This window comes from Mandrillus leucophaeus, unplaced genomic scaffold, assembly GCF_000951045.1.
Source record: "Mandrillus leucophaeus isolate KB7577 unplaced genomic scaffold, Mleu.le_1.0 Scaffold698, whole genome shotgun sequence".
Classification (NCBI taxonomy): Eukaryota; Metazoa; Chordata; class Mammalia; order Primates; family Cercopithecidae; genus Mandrillus; species Mandrillus leucophaeus.
Window position 1 is genome coordinate 580832 of NW_012107563.1, and position 24211 is coordinate 605042.

At 35.7% G+C, this 24211-nt stretch overlaps 1 protein-coding gene across 1 annotated transcript in view; it reads right to left on the bottom strand.

The window, feature by feature from the left end:
* Nucleotides 1-24211, bottom strand: part of LOC105527879 (T-lymphoma invasion and metastasis-inducing protein 2-like) — a 564729-nt gene that overhangs the window by 480906 nt on the left and 59612 nt on the right. The window contains 10 exon segments of the mRNA XM_011964376.1: nucleotides 2559-2703; nucleotides 4564-4697; nucleotides 6621-6777; nucleotides 8405-8518; nucleotides 11181-11281; nucleotides 16813-17006; nucleotides 18227-18339; nucleotides 18818-18949; nucleotides 21547-21664; nucleotides 23413-23492. Coding sequence (XP_011819766.1) covers nucleotides 2559-2703; nucleotides 4564-4697; nucleotides 6621-6777; nucleotides 8405-8518; nucleotides 11181-11281; nucleotides 16813-17006; nucleotides 18227-18339; nucleotides 18818-18949; nucleotides 21547-21664; nucleotides 23413-23492 — 1288 coding nt within the window.

Here is a 24211-nt window from a genome sequence, read left to right on the forward strand (position 1 = left end):
CCTGATTTATGAGAACATCCTATTTATTTACCTATTCAAGTCCTGTAGCATGCTCTATGGTGCTGTAAAATCAAAGATTAATAGGAGCCAGGTAAACTGTTTATATATGCCATTTTATTTATTTGATACACGTGTTTACTCACTAGATCAAAATGTTTCTGTTTCTTTGGATAACACATATTATGTTTTAAGCATTGAAGCAAATCTTCTATTTAATATTGACTTTTTAATGATTTCAATTACATTATTAATTTTAGATACCGAGTCTATGTTTCCCAGGCTGGTCTCAAACTCCTGGCTTAAACCATCCTGCTACTTCAGCCTCCCGAATAGCTGGGACCAGAGGCACACACCATGGCGCTCAGCTTTTTAATCATTTTAAATATCACACTGTAAATCTGCTTCTTTGCACTTTTTGAAATACAAAGCTACCATTACATTCAACTAGAAAATAATGACTAAAATAATTTTAAACTATAAAATCTACTTTGATATTCAAGGTTTGTTCCTCTTCTCACAATCCTGATTGTAACTAAGTTTTGTGGTAAATTATATGATACACATATTTAATATTTTTAATAAGATATACCTTTTGTACGTTTAAAAAAGTGGCTAAAAGTAAGAAAAGAATAAAAATACATGATTTTTCAACAAATTAATAAGGAACGACTTTATAAAGCCTATATGGTTATGATTTTTGAAATAATAACTTAAAAAATTCTGAAATATTTAATTTTGACATCACAAATAGAGAAAATTAAACTTTTCAATATTTAAAATAAAGTTATTAAAATCTGTATCAATTTCCTATTACACGTTAAACTGTAATTTAAAACATTTACAATTACATGACCTATAAATTACAACTATTCTCAGACAACAAATTTATGTTTTAGTCTTGCTAAAAACTCTACCCAACATCTAAGAACTTAAGTTACAGAAGTCAACGTACTGTATTTCTTCTCTTATAATATGCAAATAATTCATGAATTCAAATACATTTTAATTTGGAAAAACAATATATATATTGTTTTGACCCAATAAACTTGATAACAAAATTCCTGAATCAGAGTTTCTAGGTAAAAACTGTAACTTAAACGGGTATCTCATAAAGTAAATACATATAACTGCTTACATAGTTTAAGGTGGAGCTTTTAGGCTGGGCACGGTGGCTCATACATGTAATCCCAGCACTTTGGGAGGATCGCTTGCTTCCAGGAGTTCACAAGTATCTCTCCATCATTCTTCTAACCTAATCTCCCATGGTCTAATAATAAAAGCTTTCTTTTTCTTTTTTTGAGACAGGGTCTCACTCTGTCACCCAGGCTGCAGTGTAGTGGTGCGAACACAGTTCATTGTGGCCTCCACCTCCTGGGCTCAAGCCTCCTGAGTAACTGGGACTATAGGTGTGTACCACCTCGCCTGGCTACTTTCTTATTTTTTGTACAGACAGGGTGTCACTTTGCCTGGGCTGGTCTTGCACTCCCGCACCCAAGCAATCCTCTCACCTCAACCTCCCATGGTGCTGGGATTACAGGTGTGAGCTACCACGCCCAGCCTAAAACCTCTATCTTAAACTATATATTTAGTTGTGTTTAAGTAATCTATACCTGGAAAACCTAATTCAAGAAACTTTTTTTTGGTTTATCAGTAATTTATTAGGTCAGTACTTGTTTTGGCAGCACATACCCTAAAATTGGGATGATACAGAGATTAGCATGGCTCTTGTGCAAGGATAACACACAAATTTGTGAAGTCTTCCACATTTAAAGAATAAAAATAATTTATTAGGTCAAAATGAAGTATTACAAATTCAATTAGCCTTTTAAATATAATTTCTAATGTCTAAATGGAGCCTACTGATTCTTAGGAGGGACAACGCAAATTTTCTGATGAAATGCTGATAATTATTAGAGAACTTCATATAAAAACTGCAACAGAAATTTTACATTAAGAGTAGTAATTCTTTTTTTTTTTTGCCTTTTTTTCTTTTTGAGACAAAGTATTGCTCTGTTACCCAGGCTGGAGCACAGTGGTGTGATCTTGGCTCACTGCAACCTCTGCCTACCAGGTTCAAACCATTCTCCTGCCTCAGACTCCCGAGTAGCTGAAATTACAGACCTGAGCCACCACGCCTGGCTAATTTTTGTATTTTTAGTACAGATGGGATTTCACCATGTTGGTGAGGCTGGTCTCAAACTCCTGACCTCAAGTGATCTGCCCACTTTGGCCTCCCTAAGTGCTGGGATTACAGATGTGAGCCACCATGCCTGGCCATGGTTTTCAATTATTCTAAAGAAATTCTATTTTTCTGTGCCAGTGCTTCTTCTCCCACCAATCTGCATTCTGAGAACAAGTTAGAAAAGAAAACTCTCTGGCCCCTACCACAAACCGAGTAAAGCAAAAACAGTGGAGGCTGCGTCCAGCAATCTGTGCTGTAACAAGCCTATGCATGCTAAGGTCTCAGAACCACTGCTCTATGGTATTTAAATCTGAAAGAACAACAACTTAAAGGATAATCTAAATAGAGTTCAAATATTAAAACAAAAATTCCTTACCAGGTGGTGGTTGTGAAGGGTTAAAACTTGCTCGTAAAAAAGGAGGTGGAGGAATCGGACTAAATCCAGGAGGAGGAACCGGCATCGACACAGGAAATGCTGGTGGGACTAAACTAACTGTAGGTACGGCTGGCGCCACTGGAATCTTTTGTGGACAGACAAAAAAGTTCAGTCATCAGTTTATTCACCTGCATCTTGGAACAACTAAAGGCAAATTATTCTATTTCTCTTTCAGGATGGTAACAAATACTATTAAAAAGGGTTTTATGCCCCCTTTTTGTATACTTGCAAGTGAACCGACTTAGGGTAAAAACAAGGCCATGTTATTCAACAGATAGTTTTTACTTGGAGATTATGAATTTGATCTTACATTCAAGTGATGTAAACTAATGGTCACCTAGTTTGAAACTGAGTATTATGCTCCATTTTAAATTGCCATCTCCCACTCAGTAACACCTATGCTATGCAACCTAACCACCATTAGGAAGCATGTCAATAACAGCTTTAGAATGGCTTAGATTTCTCATAAATTTATTTTCTAATCCTAGCATAAGTACGTTTTACTCACTCTAGGTACAAGTCGCAAGTATTCATCTGCACCACAGCTTTAGCTCTCTTCTAAATTTCACGTTACATCAAGTGTCTGTTCAACATCCCAAGTGTGCTGACAAAAAGATACTTCTACCTAACACGTATGAAACAACTGATTTTCCAGTCATCCTTCCCAAAAAAACTCTTCTCACAGTCTTTCCCAGTCTCAGTTAATGGTAACTCTATCTTTCCAATTTCTTGGACTAAAAACCTTGCCTCTGCTTTTGCTCATAATAATCCCAAATCCAATCACACTAGGAAAAGTCCTGTTAGTTACAACACCTTCAAAATACACCTAGTATCTGACCATTTCTCATTACCTCCACTATTTTCTCATTACCTCCAGTGCAACAGACACTCCAGAAGTCTATTCTGAGCCATCACCAGCTCTCATCTGGATTGCTACAACTGTCTTTTAACTGGTCTCCCTACTCAAAGCTCACTACAGCCTAGTCTCAAATTAGTAACCGGTGCAATTCTTTAAAACTGTAAGCCAGATCAAGTCACTCCTCTGCTCAGAATCCTCCAATGGCTCCTCATCTTTCTCTCTTTTTGTCACATGTAAAGACCCACCATTCTCATCTCATTCCAAGTGAAAGCCAAAGTCCTTAGAAAGATTTATCTTCAACTAACTTGCCTTTCACTGGCTTTATTCTAGCCCACTTAACACTCCTGGACCACACCAACATATTCCTGGTGTGGGACCTTTGCACTGGTTGTTGCCTCTGAACAGAATGTTCTTCATCAGATATCCACATGGTTAATTCCCTTAGTGCTTTTAAGTCATTGCTCAAATTTCTCATTCTCAATTAGGTCTATCATCACCATTCTATTTAAAATAGATCAGCCTTATGCTACCTTTTTCCTTCCATAGGATCTCATAATCATATTTATTTTACATTTTCTGTCACCACTATTGAGAATAAAAGCTCCAAAAGGGCAGAGATTTGTGGGGGTTTTTCACTGATACCTAGAAAAGTGAGTGTCACAGAGCCAGTACTCAATAAATATTTGTTCAATAAACATATTTAAATACGAATGACATCATTTCTAAAAATAATTTTTCAAAAAGTATTTGATTAAACTCATTAAAATAACTTACTGTTCTATCAATTTGACTCCTCAGAAAAATATGAATCTAAAAAAATCCTGTGAGTTCTCAGAAATAATATTTCCATATTTATCTTTATTTTAATGTGTTTAGCACAATGATACCACAGCATTAGCAGACTTTTTTTTTTTTCTCCAAGAGATTTAGAAGAAATATTCTTTTCCCTAAAACTACTGACAACCATTTATTCTGATATGGAGATTTTCATTCCCGTTTGATAAAGTAAATACATGATTAAAAACAGAAATGTAAAAGAACACATTAAGGAAAAAAAAAACAAAACAGACCCACTTCAACACTAACCTGCAACATAGCAACAGGAGGAGGGAAAACCTCTGCCTGGGTTGTGACCACTGTCTCCTTTTCAACTGGAGTTGGGCTCTGAGTTGTCTGGACCGTCTCTTTAACAGGTTCTGAGCTTTTCACAGTTTCCCACTCTAAACAAAATATTTGAAATTGATTTCCTTTGGATAGGTGCAACTTTTCATTTTCTTCTTTGTATTCATTTATTTCACATCTAAATTCTTCATCTACCTTGGCACATCTTTAAGATATATCCAAAACTGTAGGTGCCACTCTAGACTTCTGCCCAGAATAATCTGATTAGGATACTATGGAGTTCAAAAAACCATGACACATGAGACACAAAGGAAAGACACTAAAATATTTCATCTAAAGAAAACACTTAGAAGGGATATAATAGACACGTATATCTCAATGGCTGGCTGATATAAGAGGAACTAACCATACTCAATTTTTTAATCACAAAATACAACAAAGGAAGACCAACTAGAAGAGTATTAATCCAATACAATAAAATCCTTCTGAAAACACAGCTATGCAAAAAGAGAACAAAGAAGCTCTAATGGTTCCTCTCTCATGCTTCTCCATCTCATTCAAAGTAAAGATCAAGTAAGGTAAGTAAGATTTGTATGACTTTGCCCCTCTGTACCTATCTGCCTTGATCTCCTACTACTCCTTCCTCACTCACTCTGCACAAGCTATACTGGTCTCCTTATTTTTGAATACAAACATGGCACTTGCTGTTCCCTCCGTATAGAATGCTCTTTCCCCAGATGGCTGCATGCCTTACACTTTCAAATATCTCATTCTCCATTAGATCTTCTACAAGCACATAAAAACTGCAACACCTCCACACCCACATTGCCCATCTCCCTTCCCTGATTTTTTTTCTTTGAACTTACTGACACTAAAGTACTATATTATTTATCTATTTTATCTGTTTTCTTCACAGATAATGTGTGAAACATGCGCTAGTAAACTTTATAGCATTTGAGGCTTTATGGGCCATGTGTTCTCTGCTGCAAGTGTTGAACTGTTATTGCAAAAAAAAAAAAAAAAGTAATATAAAATAGGTAAACAAGTGAGCATGGCTGTGTTTCAATAAAACTTTACAGAACAGGCTACCAACAGGATTTGGACCATGGATAGTAGGTTGCTGACCTCTGCGCTACACTCTACAAGAGGAAGAATTTTTGTCTATTTATCTCACTGCTATAATTCCAGTTCCTAAAATTAGGCCTGATACACAGTACAAAGTAAAATATTTACTAAGTGAAGATACTGGAATAAGCAGCCATTGGCGCGGGTGGGGTGAAGATTAGGCCTGACAGGAAGAGTTTAATAGAAACAAAAATGGTTTAAAATTTTGCATTGGTCTGAGAAACAAATATTCGGAAAATCAGCTAATTCTGATAAACGAGCTAAGGTGTGAAGAAAAAAGGTGTGTATATACATTCCAGTTCTTTTTCAAATGTTTAGATTTCCTATTGGTTATAACTGCAAATCATTTTGTCAATTTTTAACTGAAATCTTTTAAAATAAAAAGACAATTTTTGGGGGGGGAAAAAAAAAGCAGGCTGGATGATCATTTGGTATTGTAAAAGGCATTCCAGAAAGTATTTAACATTGTATGAATCTGAACCTCCCTAAACTAAGATTCTATTCCTGCTATTTTCAACATGGATACTACTCAAAATAATCTGCAAAGTGTTTCAAAGAAACTTCCCAAGTTCCCACTTAAACTGAAGCAATCACAAATATTTAGTTTTAAAAATCCCTCCTACACATAACTCTCAAGTATGAAAACGAAAAAAAAAAAAAACTCATACATTTAAAAATGCTACATTTATATAGACTTCCATACTTTCTAATCTATACTTTGACATCTACGAAATAGGTCCCATTAAGCATGTACACTAGGGCACAGGAATGTATCTTTTGTCTTTTTTGGGAGATGAATCCAGGATACACAGTTAATGCTATCACCCCAAATTCATTTCAGCTACAACCTTCTAACCATACTTTTTTTAACAATAAAAAGACCTTAGAATTCTTACCAGTATTTACCGTCTCCTGATCAATCATGCCTCCTTCTGCAAAACCTTCCAAGTCATCCACTTTAACTTTTTCCCACGGTATATATGTAACTCCAAGATCCACATCCCAGAATTGTTTGTATTCTGTTTTTACACCTTTGTTTAAAGCCCAAGCGATCTATTGTAAATGGGAAGAGGAAAAAAGAAAGCTTATATACACATACTATAAAAACAAGGTAAAAAGTTCGAAATTTTATTTAAACAATGTAAACACAATAAAATTGGTTTTAGAAAATAGTTGGAAAAGCAGAGCTGGAAAACTAATTGTAGCCAAAAAAATTTTTTTCCAGTTGTTTTTCTTTGTCTGAGACAGGGTCTCACTCAGTCGCCCAGGCTGGAGTGCAGTAGCACAATCATGGTTCACTGCTTCGACCCTGAGGGCTCAAGCGATATTCCTGCCTTAGCCCCGCAGTAGCTGGGACTGTAGGCAGGCAACACCATGCCCAACTAATTTTTTTATTTTTTAGTAGAGTTAGGGGTTTCATCATGTTGCTTAGGCTGTCAAAAACTCCTGAGTTCAAGTGACCCGCCCACCTCGGCCTCCAAAAGTGCTGGGCAGGTGTGAGCCACTGCGCCTCACCAGTTTTGTTTTTTAAAATGAAACTTACATTAGACATAGTATTTACAATAAAGGATTCCTACTTCTTATTGTAACTCTAATAGTGCAATGCACTTCCAAAGAAAATCCAAATCCACTTTTCACCATAAAAATGTCAAACTACATCAGGGGTGATTAGAACAGCATTTTTCTTCACTTTTTGAGACAGGGTCTCATTCTGTCACCCAGGCTGGAGTGTAGTGGCATGACCATGGCTCACTACAGCCTTAACTTCCTGGGCTCAAAAGATCCTCCCACCTCAGCCTCCCAAGCAGCTGGGACCATAGATGCATACCATCACACTCAGCTAATTTTTATGTTGTTTTGCAGAGATGAGGTCTCATGTTGCCCAGGCTGTTCTTAGACTCCTGGGCTCAAGTGATCCTCCCACCTCAGCCTCCCAAAGTGCTGGGACTGCAGGTGTGAGCTGCCACACCTGGCCCGTTATTTTAGAAAAAATCTTTTATTCCAGAGGAGACTAGGGACACTTTAGTTTACACAAGAAACTTAGCCATGAATGAAAACAGATAAGCATATATTGACTTTAATGAAAGTAGTTATTCTAAAGTTTTTAATTCAGTTGCAGAAACTGATGAGATAAACTTCAAATAACAGAAAGCAAATTGTGAGTTAATCATAGAAAGTAATGGAAAGATACTCAAAACATTCTCAGTATAAAGACTAGGAAGAAAATAAAAATATTCTGATAATCTCTTCAGAAGGGCCTGGTTTATATTTTTAAAAACATGTCAAAACAAAGAAATCAATAATATAATTAGAAGGTATAGTTAAGGAATATTGGGAGGAAAAGTGAATGAAAGACAATACTATAAAATGAACACGTTCGGCTCATAGAATGGTGCCCCAGTTGACTCAGAAAGCTGTGCAAGTGTAATTTGAAGGAAGTAATTGAAGTTCTCGTTATTGGACTTACTCTTACCTACATCTAATTCTGTAACTCAATGAACTGAAACAATAAGTTTCTGATGAGGTTTGTCCATAACATTTAAAAAGAATTTAATACAGAGACATTCTAATAATCCAATAAAAGAGCTTGTGACCCTTTTGTGAAAAACTCAGACTTTAACATAACAGACATTAAAAATACTGCCCCCCCAACCCCAAGTTCCACTCCACCAGATCTCACCTTAATGACCTTGGACCCAATTTTATACGATCCAGAACTGAGTTTCTGAAGAGCTCGAAATGCATCTTGTCGATGAACCATGCAGACATAAGCACAGCCCCTGGGAGGAATCATCTAATAAAAAAAAATTTTTTTAAGAAATGGTATAAGACGACAAATTCATTCCAGTATTTTATGGTTTAAATGACACAAAACATTGACTACTTACTAATACTTCAATTTTGATAGATTACTGACTTATTTTCCCCTTTCTTCCTCCAGCTGTTTATTAGTAGGTACAATTCATGTACAATTAATAACTCAACTTTTAAAATCCCAAAATTCAAAACTCAATTAGGTATCATAAGCCATGATACATGAAATCTTAAATATCATATGGCAATATTTTTTGAATACAGAAAAAGAACTATTAAAAACAAAACAAAACAAAATGTATAACTTCATATATATAATGCCACCAGATAAAAGGAAAGTAGTAGTATATGGTCAAAATATTTGAAGGCAACAATTTATTCCCAATATTAACTCAATTTTTCCAAATGTTATACTGAGTAATGCAAAGAGGATTTTTCTTTTGGGGAATTATCTTATCCTTAATATAAAATCCATAATCTGAAAGAACTGATAAAAATTTTCAGTCTTATAAAACTTTATTTTGTTCAAGTGCTTCTGGCAAAGGTTTTAACAAGAAGAAAATAGCCTCAGTGTTAAGATTTGAGACTGATTTATAAAGCATTTAACTATTCTACAACTACCAGACCATAAAATTATCCTTAATATATTAACTCAGAAAACTATGCACAGCATTTCTTTCTGAGAAACTCAAAAGGCATTCTATCATTTTATTTTCACTCAATACCTAAAATAAGCCCTATCTGTTATTAAAGCTTACACAGAAACCTTTTCCTCGGCCTTGCTAACACTTCAAGCTACTGTCTCTTTAATATTAATATCAAACTCTTAAAAGAGAAGTCTATCTAAACCTTGACATTCTTCTTTATCTATTGCAATCTAACTCTAATTCCTCACCAACCCACTGGAAAATACTCCACTCTCTTCAAGCCCACCAGTGACCTACTAAATGCCAAACTGAATGGACTTTTTTGTCTTTGACGTCCCCAAAATTAAATGAGTGGATTATGAATCTTCATTTCACAAAATAACTTAGTGCTTATTATTTATAAGTACTATGCTCTCAAAAAGTAATACAATAGAGGAGAGGGATAAGGCAAACAGATGCTCAAGCGACCACGATACAATAAAGACTACAAACATGATCAACAAACAGGAAAATACAAAATGTTACTTGGACACAAGGTGTGTTCAGAGCAATGATTCCTGCTGTGTGTCAGAATCACCCATGTATGCAGCTGTGCACTTTGCTAAAAATTTGAAGACATTGAGCATCGGCATCCCTAATTTTTCAAATGTCAAGACATATTACTGATATGCAGCTAGAACTGAGAATCAGTAGTTTAACGGTAGGGGTAAACCAGAAAGAAACTTCAGAGAAAGTCTATGATTACAGACTCTGAAAGATAGTGATGTTTTAACAGGTAAAATCTAAAAAGACAAAAGAATAAGAGAAGTCGACAGCACTCTTGTGGTATATAGACAGAAATCTGAAGTACCCAAGTTGAAATCCTTAACCAATCACCTTTTTATCACCTGTGTAACTTAAGCAAATCACGTAGTTTCTTCATTAGAAAATAATCATATTTGAATTACTTAACCAGCTTCTTAACGAGGCTCCAAAGAGATCATACACAGTCAAAAGTAAGATGCAAAATGGTTCAACTCAACTCAAACAAAGAATTCTGTTACTATTACAGAAAAGTCAAGTTTGGCCATTTAAGGAAGACTGGGAAATAAGACTAGAAAGGAAAACTGGGCAATTTTCTGATAAATAATGATAAAAAGATCCCACAGACATAAAACTGTAACCACAGGGAATGAAATCAGAAGCCTGATGAATTTGGTCTCCTCATACTTCCTGCTTACCAGTATGGATGGATGAATGGATAGATAAATGTCTCCCCAAACAAATGACTACAAAACATTTCATCACACAGCAGGAGGAAGGAAGACAGAGCACATAATTTTTAAATAAAAGAACAATTAAAATAGCAAACCAAGATGTCTAACCTTCAGGGAAAAGCATCAGGCCTCATGAAGAATAAAACAGACTCAAAGGAGGAGACTGAGTGGTGCAAAACTAGTGCCAGAATCCAGAGTGAAAGAGTTATGCTCAACTTACTAACAATTCGCTGGCCATACTAATTTTCTTACCTGACATTTGCTCTGTTTGATAAAAAAGAGAGTAAAAGAGCACAAGACAGTGAGAAGAAAAACGCAAAAGAAACTGGGATCCCAAGCCCAGCTGTGTCTCCACGACTGCTTATGTGATCATGTGCAAGTGACAACAATTCTGTGGAACTCTCCATTTCCTTAGACGCATTTTTTTAAAAAAGGAATTAAACTAGACCACAGATAGGGTTCCTGCTAACTCAAACATTTGATGATGTTAGGAACCAAGCATGCTACACTGTTATAAAACTCAAGAATATTTTGTTAGAATTCCACTAAAAAATAAAAATAATTAAGGAGAGAAACAGCATCAAAATAAACACAGACATTATCAAAGTAAAGCAATCCTTTTAAAGATGTGTATTATTTAAGGTAGACATTACTGGGCTAATTAGGAACAGAAGTGACTCTTTGTATTAATAAAAACCTCCTTTTTTTAAACCTTAAATTATTAAGAACTAATACTTGCATTAATGGATTCAATTTGTCCAAACTCTTCAAACAGGTTGGTTAAGTCTTGCTGTGTTGCCTTCTTGTCCACTTGCCCAACCCAGAGAGTAGTACTACATACTGTCAAGACATAAGAGACAAATGACCTAAATCATATAGATACAGTTACTTCTTTCAAAAGTAGCTGAGGAAAAAGCAGTAATAAACATAATAATTAAATTTAAGAGAATATATTTTTAAATAATTGTCAATGAACACTTGCATCTGTTATGTTTAAAATCAACTAAAATCACAAGTATTAATTCACATCTCTGCCAACTCAACCACTTGCATGTCACCTGTTTTCAAGCTTGCCTGCACACTTGAATCATCTGTGGATGCCAGGGTCCCACTCTAAAAGGATGAGTGGCATGCAGTATCAAAGACGGGGAACTGAGAGTTGTAAAATTCCCTAGGTGATTCTAATGTGTAACAAAGTTTCAAAACTACTTCTCACCGTAATCCCATTTGTGAACCTTTCCTTTTCTTTTTTTGACATGGAGTCTCAGAGTCTCACTCTGTCACCCAGGCTGGAGTGCAGTGGTTCGATCTTGGCTCACTGCCAGCTCTGGCTCCCATGTTCACACTATTCTCCTGCCTTGGCCTCCCGAGTAGCTGGGACTATAGGTGCCCGCCACCACGCCCGGCTGATTTTTTGTATTTTTAGTAGAGACAGGGTTTCACCATGTTAGCCAGGATGGTCTCGATCTCCTGACCTCATGATCCGCCGGCCTTGGCCTCCCAAAGTGCTGGGATTACAGGCGTGAGCCACTGCACCCGCCTGTGAACCTTTTAAGTGTCTTTCTGTGCTGGAAGGACTAAGTGAATATGTCTCTCTTATCAAGAGATAAATCTGAAAACAGCATCTTATCCTTAAGGAAACAATCCTTTGTGTAAAGATACAAAGGAAAAATGGCCAAATCAGAACCATCCCCTAACCCCTTGAAAGACTTAAAGATACTTAACTGTTGAAAGCCACATCCCCTTAACAAATATTAAACATGAGACATCTTGCCTACTTTCAGCTGTACTGTTCATGCCTCCATGAACGCCTCCTTTTACAGAAGACATTTATTTAAAAAATATTTATAGCTGATACCTTTGCAGAATTTTCATACATTGTATTTGGATTTATGTCAATGTCCACATTTCTGGCTACCTTTTATCTATAATAAGACAGGTTTAAGGCAGGTTTTACCCTATGGCTAATTTAGTCCCTTGGCAAGATCACTACTCAGTGCCCTACACTTTTCAACCAGGTCTCTCCACTGTGGCTAGTCAGAACTCTAACATCTTCTAGACCTCTGTAAGCTTTAGGAATCACTTAGTGAACACAGGGTCCCTGGTCATTGTTCTTTCCCTGCAAGCTGTTTATCTCCTGTAAGTCTTATCCTATGTATATTCAATTTAATCTTCCACTAAAGTCTCAAGGAGCTCTGCATCAAGTTTTTAGTTGTTTTTTTTTTTTTTCCTGAGACAGGGTCTCACTCTGTTGCCCAGACTGGAGTGCAGTGATGTGATCTCGGCTCTCTGCAACCTCCACCTCCCGGGCTCAAGTGATCCTCCATCCTCAGCCTCCCGAGTAACTGGGACTACAGGTATGCGTCATCACACTCAGCTAATTTTTGTTGTATCTTTAGCAGAGATACAATTTCACCATGTTGACCAGGCTGGTCTCAAACTCTTGGTCTCAAGTGATTTCAAAGTGCTGGAATTAGAGGCAAGCCACCATGTCTAGCTTTGTAACAGTTTTTTATTGCTGCTATAACAAAATAACATGAACTTAGAATAAAACAAATATATTATCTTATAGTTCTGAATATCTACAATGGGCTGCATTCCCTCTGCGGGGCTCTAGGGGAGAATCTGTTTCCTTACCTTTGCTAGGTTCTACAAGTTGCCTGCCTTCCTTGGCTCATGGTCCCATCCTCTGTCTTCAAAACCACCTCCACAACATTTCCCAAATTCTCTCTCCTTTCATTATCACATCACCTTTTCTCTTCAACGTACTTGGCTTCCCCCTTATGTACCTGTGTAATTAAACTGGGTCTTCTGGATAATCCAGGTTCATCTCCCCACCTCATGATACCTAATTTAAAAGGGTCTGAAAAGTCCCTTTTACCATACAATGCAACATATTTAAAAGTCCCAATGATTTAAATGTAGATACCTTTTAGGGGGCCATTATTCAATCTACCACAAACCCTTAACAGAAGTCTGGAGCTCTATCATGGAATAAATTCCCCTGCCCCTTTATTTTTGGAGACAAGGTCTTGCTCTGTCACCCAGGCTGAGGTTGGAGTGCAATGTCCCAATTATAGCTCACTGCAGCCTCCAACTCCTGGCTTTACGGCACCCTCCCTGTCTCAGCCTCCACAGAAGCTGAAACTATAGGCACACATCACCATGCTTGGCTAAGTTTTTATTTTTAGTACAGACATGGTCTTGCTATTTCCCAGGCTGGTCTCAAATTCCTGGCCTCAAGCAATCCTCCTGCCTTGGCCTTCCAAAGTGCTGTGATTGTAGGTTTGAGCCACTGTACTCAGCCTTAAGGATTCTTTTAGCTTTTTTGTTTGTTTGTTTTGTTTTGTTTTGAGACAGGGTCTTGCTCTGTTCCTCAGGCTGGAGTGCAGTGACACAATCATATCACACTGTAGCTTCTCGACCTCCTAGGCACAAGTGATCCTCCCACCTCTTGCTTGGGTAGCTGGGACTACAGGTGTGAACCACCTTGCCCAACTAATTTTTTTTTTTTTTTTTTTTTTGGGTAGAGATGGGATCTCACTTTGTTGCTCAGGCTGGTCTTAATCTCCTGGCCTCAAGCAATCTGCTGGCCTGTGCCTCCCAAAGTAGCTTGGATTATAGGTGTGAGCTGCTGCACCTGGCATTCCCTTTTTTCTCTTTATTACTGTTTCTGCATATTCCAGCTGCCTTAATCTCCTTGAACTCTGTTCCATATTTCCTATCTCTTTCAATATTATCTCTCTACACATTTTTCCCATAGGGAACTCCATATTTTTCCCCAGAAAGCACTAATGATTCTTGCTATCCCATGCAGAAGGGACACTTGATTCCTGGAATGTTATTATTCATTGGTGCTTTATATCCTCTAGACTATTCAAGAAAAAAAACCATGCATTCTAAAATCCATGCTAAGGATCAACAAATAATATGAAACACTACCATATCTTTAAAATGTGTTAAGAAAGAATACAAACCACCGCAAATTGATACTGCTTTTGAATAAGGAGAGTTATGAGTTAAACAATCAGATTATTTTTCACTGTTCAGGCATACCTTGGAGCTATTGCAACTTTGGTTCTGGACCACCACAATAAAAGCAGATATCGCAATAAGGTGAGTCACATAAAATTGTTCTTCCCAGTACATATAAAAGTTATGTTTATACTACACTATAACCTATTAAGTGTTCAACAGCATTATATCTTAAAAAAACAATGTATATACCCTAATTTTAAAATACTTTATCACTTAAAACAAACAAACAAACAAAAAAAAACTAATGCTGACATAGAGACAAAGTGGGCACCTGCTATTGGAAAAATCGTGCCAGTAGATGTACTCAACACAGGGTGGTCACAACCCTTCAATCTATTTAAAAAAAAAAAAAAAAAAAAGCAGTCTCTTCGAAGCACAATGGAGTGAACTGCAATAACACGAGGCATGCCTGAATTTGGTTATGCGCTTTTTATTCATGTGCTTTTTAGTTTCTTTCTTGCTGTTTGTTGTACCCACGAAAATAAAGCAGAAATAAAGAATAAATTCCACAGTTAAAAACTATGTAAACAGCATACGTATGTTTATTGAAGCACTATTCACAACAGCAAAGACTTGAACTAACCCAAATGTCCACCATTGATAGACTGGATTAAGAAAATGTGGCACATATACACTATGGAATACTACGTAGCCATAAAAAAGGATGAGTTCATGTCCTTTGCAGCGACATGGATGAAGCTGGAAACCATCATTCTCAGCAAACTATCAAAAGGACAGAAAACCAAACACTGCATGTTCTCACTCATAGGTGGGAACTGAACAATGAGAACACTTGGACACAGGGTGGGGAACATCACACACTGGGCTCTGTTGGGGGGTGGGGGGCTAGGGGAGGGACAGTATTAGGAGAAATACCTAATGTAGATGACAGGTTGATGGGTGCAGCAAACCAACATGGTACATGTATACCTATGTAACAAACCTGCATGTTGTACACAAGTACCCTAGAACTTAAAGTATAATTTACAAAAAAAGAAAAAACTTAGATGACGGGTTGACGGGTGCAGCAAACCACCAAGGCACCTGTGTACCTATGTAACAAACCTGCACGTTCAGCACATGTATCCCAGAACTTAAAGGAAAATAAAATAGAAAGTTAAATAAATGGTTTAAAAAAAAACCCAAAACTATGTAAACAGTGACATCAAGAACATGACAAATCAAGTGAGAAACTAAATGAGAGAGACTCCACATAAAATCCTTACGCTAATATTGGCAAATAAATAGATGATTCTGAACGTCTTAATGGTAATCATACGAGAAAGCACAGTAGAGACTTTTATGGTCAGACCTTTGATATTATTTCTTTTATCAGCCAGCACTAAAATGTTGGGACATATACCCTCACCCTAAGGGATAAACAAACTTCTAGAGCAAGAATAATCATTATCAGGTTGACACTAGCTCTCACAACCAGATAAAATTCAGCCAAGATAGCCAAGGCCTATAAAACTGCCAAAACTTAGTAAGAAGATGGCTATTGCCTTTTATTACAGGTCTGGGTTTCCAAGATGCTCTAGTAGCATAAATTATACCAATTATTTTTCTAACTCCCTATCAGAGGGAATTTACATGGAAGTCTTCAGAAATTAGGTAACACAAACAATGTTTAGCTCTTCGGAAAGAATGACAATTTGCTTGATTTTATGTACTTCTTTGCCTGTATGTAAACTCTTAGTTCATCTTAAAAGTCATAACCCACCAAGAACACCCTAGGCAGAATTTGGCACTAATTAAAACTTATTTTGCTGTGCTTAACATTCCTACCAAGTGAAACCTCCCCACGCCTAATCCAAAACCAAACCCCACCACTACCAAATCTGTTCTAACCATACGTAAATGACTAACACGTAACCGCGCCAAGTTTGTACAGTAGCAATTATCCTGTACTGCTAACCTATAATGTTATAATTACTTTAAAAATTAGATATAGCTAAGTATATGCTTCCTTTAATAATTACTCCTACAGACCTGGTGGCCATAATTGTTTAGAATACTATAGACAGAAGCCACTGTGTCCATGCTACAGATACCAGCCTAGTCTGCTTTTTTGTATCATTAGTTATGTATTTTCTAACTTGCATTTGAAAAACAATCAACCCTCAATGACCTTGGTATTTGAATGCAATCTGTTCTTCCTTTTTCTTCTCTTCTCTACCATGTTACAAAAGCCAGAGACAAAATTACTCATTTACCAAACCACTTTTAAACTTCTTAATCTGAAAATAAAATTTGGCTGAGAGACTTTGTAGCAGATAACTATTTTTAAAGTATTAATTGAAACCAAAGCGTTGTAGACATATGTTACTTACCACTCAGTGTTTTAGATCTAATTGGAGGTAATCCCTTTTTCTGCCTTTCTTTTTCCCTTTCTCTGGCTCTCCTTTCACTTGAATACGACCGTGATGATTTCCTCTTTCGTTCTCTTGAGCGGGAGCGTGATCGCTTTCTGTGTTTACGCTTTCTAGAGCCAGACCGTGACCTAGACCTTCGTTTTCTTGGTGATCTACAAAAAATTTTTATTTTACTTCTAATGACAATGTTTTCTTTCTATCAAATCTCTCACTTCTAAGTGAGGGAAAAAAACCCAACAAACAACAACAAAAAAGTTGTCTTATATTTAGTGACAATATCTTAAAATATTCTGAACTACAATCAAGTCTCAAAAATGCATTTTACTTAAATCCGTGTACTGCTTAGATCCATATTAGTTGGCAGTGATTCTGACTATGGGTGACTATTCACAATGAAGACGAAAAAAGATTTTAGAAAGGACCTTACTTTCTCTTAGTGTACTGCAACTCAATTTTTCAAACAGAACAGGAATGAAAGACCAAAGAAAACTGAAAGACCATTTAAGTGACAGAGCATTAGGCCACTACATAATTCTGCTTAGTAGTTTCCAACCTATAAAATTTTATGGTGCTTGTAGAAGGTGACACTGAAACACTTTCTTTTTTGCCTGTCAACCACATGCCATTGAGCTCTCTTCAAAATGCTTAGTAAGATGCTGCTAATGACAAAGATAACTTCAGCATTAAGATTGTTACTGCTTCAGGAAAATAATTTAGTGATACGAGGTGGGTCTAGAGAAAGTTGAACTGACAGGCTCTCATTTGCAGTAGATAAATATAAAGAACTTTGTGACAAGAACAAGAAATGAGTGAAAAACTCATCAAACGTACTGCCCCTCTCCCAGTATTTACTGTTCAGATTTTCAGGGGCATTCAGATGCAAAAAAATAGGATACAAAAACGTTAAAGACTGATGCCTTTAAGTTAAACTCATGAAGAAAACTATGTTTTATAATGGTTTGGCATTATAACGTTTATAAAAATAAATTTTGTAGTTTTATTTTTATAACCATTTTGGGTATCATTGTGAGATGAAATGGAATCCAGGAAATATGGCCTGATTTAACTGTTGTTCAGGGGCAACAATATTCTCAGTTGGGTGTCATCATAATATTAACTAAAATAAAATATAACTCAAAATCCCAGTCTCATGATATGGCTGCCAATCTTATGTAAATTACTGAAATAAATGGCCAGATATACCAATTAAAACAGAACAAAGATTATCTTGTCTTTGGAATAACTTTTTTTCTGAGAGACTGTGAAAAAATACGTCATCCCAAGGAAAACATTTCCTTTCATCCTGATGCAAAGAAATAAAGCCAACATTTTAAAGTTCATACAGAGCTATTATTAAATATCATTGTAGAACCTTGAACGAGATCGTGAATGTGTTCTTGATCTTGAGCGAACTGCCACTTTCTTAGCTTCTTGTTCAAAGACCTCCTCTTCCACTCCATCTTGCCCTTCATCTATATCCATATCCTTGAAAGTCAAAAGAACAGCAAACAAACAGAAAGGCTGGTTGACACAGAGTTATACACTGACAATTCTGTTTTTAAAAATATTCACAATAGAAGCATTAATGCCTAATACAGGGGTGTCCAATCTTTTGGTTTCCCTGGGCCCCATTAGAAGAAGAAATGTCTCTGGCCACACGTAAAATATACTAACACTAATGACAGCTCACGAGCTTTAAAAAACAAACAAACAAACAAAATCTCGCATGTTTTAAGAAAGTTTAATTTGTGTTGGGCTGCATTCGAAGCAGTTCTGGGCCACGTGCTTGGCCTAGTGGCCACGCTTAGGCCTTAGACAAGCTTGGACTAATAAGTGAAACAATTACAAAGTGGAGCTTAAGCATGGGAAAAATATATTCAGGGCACTGCTAGTATAAAATATTTTATATGATTTCTTTAGCTACTTTTAGATATTTATGACCCAGAAAAGCATTTACTTTTACCTGCTGCTGAATATCTATGGAATCATCCAAATTGACTTCAGGTTCAAGAAAATGCTGCTGACTACTCCCTTGTGATGGTGATGCTGAATGCTCTGACCCAAATGTTCCTTCCTGACTATCCTGAGGAGTGGCCTATTGAGAACATACACAAACACACAAAGATTGGGAGATACTTTTTGTTATGAAAGAAAATGTAAACACAGCAAATATCACAATTACATGTTTAAAAAGAAGCGCCATACATACAAGAAATTCCATGTTAAATCATTTATAAAGTAATCAATCCAAAATTAAACATTTGTATAAACTCAAGTTTATGTAAAAGCAGGGAACAGCTCCATAAAGGGAAGGGACTAAAATATTAAAATGGTAAAATCAAATAAATTTTTAATTGTGAAAATATAAACTACAGAGGACTAATAAAGAAATTATAGCATGAAAAATATATAATGGCAGTCAGTTAAATGAATCTAGATTTTCACTGATAATTGGCATTAATAAAAAATGCTATAAAGAAAAAACAGGCTGGGCACGGTGGCTCACACCAGTAATCCCAGTACTTTGGGAGGCTGAGGTGGGTGGATCACGAGGTCAGGAGTTCAAGACCAGCCTAGCCAAGATGGTGAAACCCGTCTCCACTAAAAGTACAGAAAAATTAGCAGGGCATGGTGGTGGGTGCCTGTAATGCCAGCTACTCGGAAGGCTGAGGCAGAGAACTGCTTGAACCTGGGAGGCGGAGGTAGCAGTGAGCCAAGATCTGCATTCTAAATCTGTCATAGGTTTTATACTATCTACCTTAAGAAAACAGTTATAGTTTTCTTGTTACCACTCTCTTTTCTTCATTAGATTCATTTTTGAACAATGAGGTTTTTCAGAACTTCTATTCCTTTCAAAGGCATCTTATTACTGCAAGCTGTGAAATTTTGGAACAACATATAAAGTAATTAAGCCCAGAGTTCTTTTTCGGTAGGTGAGATTCTTAAGACAGACTTGCTCTCTCTCAATTTTATTTTTACCTCAATAACATGGTGTTAATTACAAGCTAATCAAGATACTTGATTCTGCTAACAGAGCGACCATTAAAAAAAAAAAAGTACTACCATGATTTCAGTGCTTCTGCTAAACCTTCTAAAATAAAACTATGACTAAAGCAATTCAAAAACTGTTACATTTATAGCTCAACAAATCTGTTGTTTGGATAAATTCTTCCATCACGACTATCCCCTGCCTCTCTTAACAGTTCTGTGATTTTTGTATTATTATATCACTGATGACCTGTTTGTTTTGAGTTACAACTTTGCTTTTTCTTTAAACAACAGGTAAATGTTCTTAATTGTGTTCTATCTTCAACTTCTGGGTTCTCAGGCAGATATATTTGCTTGACATAAAATACTGCCTCTACTCTGGCCACTTATACCAGAATTGTTTCCTCAAAAAAAGGTATGAAATTCCATTCTCATAATTCGAGGCATGAGTCCCAACGCAGCAAATATCATTAACAGCCATTTTATATTACTGTTTGCATTAAAAGGTCAAGTTCAGACCCCAATGTCTCAAGTTTGCTATCTTCTCCATCTAAAATAACTGTTCCCTCCTCCATGCTCCCAGAATCCTTCACTTGTCCCCCTATGACAAAAATAAAGAATTCTGCCAGGTGTTCACACAGATGTATGTGCTCCATTAGAGAAGAGGTTACCTGATGCCACAACCTCATTTCTGTTCATCTTTGTATGTATCACTTGCCTAACAAGTGACATACACTTAAAAAAATTTTGTGATATTTTTGTTAAACTCATTAATGCCAAAACTTTTTTAATATTAGGAAGAAGTATGCTGGGGAGGGACAGGGGGTTTCCTAATACTTTTATTCTGAACAGTTTACATGCGTAACTATTTCTCACGTACAGCAGAAAAAGGATTTGTAATAAATTTAATACTGGCTCTACAACTTAACATATTTTGTCAATTCTAAAATACAACATTTTGTCAATGATTATCAAATTTGTAAGATAAAGGATCCTTACAACTCAAAAGGATGTTACATTTAGTTATTGATGTCTTAAAATTCTTAGCTATGCATAAAATAACAGCATGTTTTAAGTCAGATAATATATAACATTAGCTGTAAACTGCTGCATGAGATGTTTAATCTCACCCAGCTTCAACTTCCTCTGGAATACAATCAACTTCCTCTGGAATAAAATGGGAGTCATAATGCCCATCTCCTGAGGGTTAAACGTATCCAAGCCTACCACATACCTAATAAAGCTCCTGCTACATGCTAACAGCAATTACGTTTTAAAAATTAAAGATAATCTACATGGCCATCATCATTGTCACCAATAACATAACCATCAACTTGCTTGATAGGGAACAGAGAGAAAAACACGTTAAGTTTTAAGTGGTAATTCTGAAACCCCCTCCATCCTATTCTCTACTTCCAGTATACTGAAATTAACTTCTACAATGTAGATTCATAAGTTACCAGAACATAATTTGATTATAGAAAAAACCATAAAGGTCCTGAAAAAAATAGATCTTACTAACAATAGTTGAAAAAATATCACCATAACAAACTTTAGAAAGAAATAAAGTAGCTGGTAAAAGCTAAATAGCTGAGAAAATATTCTATTAAGACCAATTAAAAAAAAAAAGCCAACCAACAAAAATGCCAATTTATAGAATATAAATAGCAATAACTCTAAAGACCACAAGATGGGGTTATAAACCTTTTGAGGCTGTTGCTGCTCCAAGAGCTGCTGTCTGAGATGTTCTAGGTTTTGCTGTTGTAGTTGTTCTGCTATCTGATGAAAAATGGAATTGTTCACAGATTCTGAAACGTGAGAACTAAAAGGAAAAACAGGTAGAAACATATTTTGAAACCCACTGAAGATACTATGAAAATAACAGAGTATTCAAAGAAAACAAAAAAGTCAATTCAATAAAACATATTCTACTGCATTTTTCTTTTGCAATTTTAATACTAAAAGTACAATACTTGAGAACATTAATACATTAAAAGAAAAATACATTCTTCAATTGTATATCAATAGATGGATAATGTGTCAGAGATGCTCTGCTGAAGATCTGATATTACCATCTCATGCTATTAAATACATGTAAATTACTGCTTTTTCATTAGAGCATATTAAGAAAACCTCAATAAAATATTTACATAAAGTTTAAATATTTAAACATTGTTACTTTAACTCCTTCTCTTACTATGAGACAGAAAAATAGTCTATCAATCAGTATGTGTGAAATCTACCATTGTAATTGACCATAAAATTTATAAAACTAATATTCTTCCTTTAGAAAACCATATACATTATTAGGTATGTTAACAGAGGTAGACACTGTTTAAATAAGAAAAAATAATAGTTTAACTATATTCTCGGAAATTCACACCTGGTATACACCTGGGATTCTGGGTGCCACAAGGTAAGACATTAACAATAAAGAGGGCATCCCAAAAGAGCCAAACAGGATGGTGAGAAGTCTTGAAACAGTTGGAAAAAAGTGCACTTCATCTGGAGCAAATAAACCTAAGGGGAAGAATGATACCTATCTTCAAATAATGAAAAGCTACATCTCTAAAGATAGCGGAGTAAATTTGTTTCCTTGCTTCAGAGAGCAAAACGTGGGTCAGTGTGTATTAACAGAAAATAAAGGAAACAGGATTCAGTTCGACAAAAGAATACACAATAACAATTAGTTAACTTCTCATCACAGAAAGCATTAAAATAGTGGATAATAAACTGTACCACCAGGACTGTTAAAGGAGATTCTTACATTGTTTAGGACACTGATCAACATGATTTCAAATGCTGCTTCCAACTTTGCAATTCATAATCTAAAATCTAGGTTTTAAATTTTGTCAAGGGGAATCATTTTACTAAAATGATACATTTGTATTTAACATATTTTAAAATTGTATGTTTTTGTATATTACCCCAATATATACAACTAAGAACTTCTGTTTAAAACAACAGACCCACAGACTTTCACCATTCATCCTTCCTCCATTCTCCCAACTTCTACCACCGCCCCCTCCAACATCTCCCCGCTACTAGTCCATTCACATACCCTCACAGAACTTTGGGCACTGCAGAATTGTTTAGGGAAAAAAAGTAACTGATTTAATAAAAACATACAACACATTTCTTTACCAAAAAAAAAAAAATCCTTATAACTCCAATCCTTAATTCTGATTAGGTTGATGTGTTCCCACAATTTCATATGCTTTCTAGAAGTCGCCTTTGGCACTATAAGCAAGCTTCATTCCTAGTATTCCAACCACTCTTACAATTAAGTTAAATAACTTAAAGCCTAATACAGAAAATATTACAACCAGATTTACCAATGTGTATCAATGTTCTTATAGGGAACTTTGATATAGTCTATTTGCAAAGATCTGAGAAAAGACTCAAAATAATACAAAGAGACAACAAGACATATCTCTACCCCCATTGTATAATGTTAGAGGTTCAACAGCTTGAGATGATAACCCCCAACTTACTAAGTACACTTAGTAATTCAGATGGCAACATCCCACCCAATATAAAACCTATGGCTATAAAGAAAAAAATTCTTACAGTTGTGAAGTTGGAATTTCTTTTTTGGGTTCTTCACTATGCTCAGAATCTTCCCCAAAATCAAACCTATCCATCAACTTCTGGGGAAAGAAGGAGAAACGGGCGTATTAAAAAGTGCTTCACACAAATATAAGTTATAAATGCTATTTTAAATGTCAATGGCATTCCATTATCTCTATCATTTAATATGTAAATACAAGTTTTGTATCACTCTATACTATTATAAACTGTTTTGAGATCTTTTCTTTAAAGCATTTTGATATGCATTATCTTATGTAACAAAACAAATTATGATAGAGGCAGGATAAACACTAATACTCAAATTTTACAGAAGACTAAGGATTAACATAATTAGGTGGTTTTCCCACAGTAATAAGCTTGATAAAACATCTAGGGCCATAATCAATGTATCTATTCCTAGTATGGTTCTCATCTTAGAATGCTGTTATTCTTCTGAATGCTCAATTTAAAGGCTTTTTATGTAGTCTAGCTATTTAGTGTTAGACTAAATTAGACTTGGAAGCTGCTGGCCATAAACGTCTAAGTAATAATCCAATAAATCAGTATTTACTTTCCTATAAAAATAAAAGTACCAATTTTAAAAATATGAACACCACTTCCAAGTAGTATGATACTCCCATAATTAATAAGTATACTAAGAATATCACACACTAAATTATACATGAAAGATTTTAAGTTTTAGAAACACTATTTTTTACATTTAGGCATCAATTTATTATAGTTATAGTATAGCGACTAACTGTAGAGAAGTTTTCCTTTAAACATTTTACTTATTGAT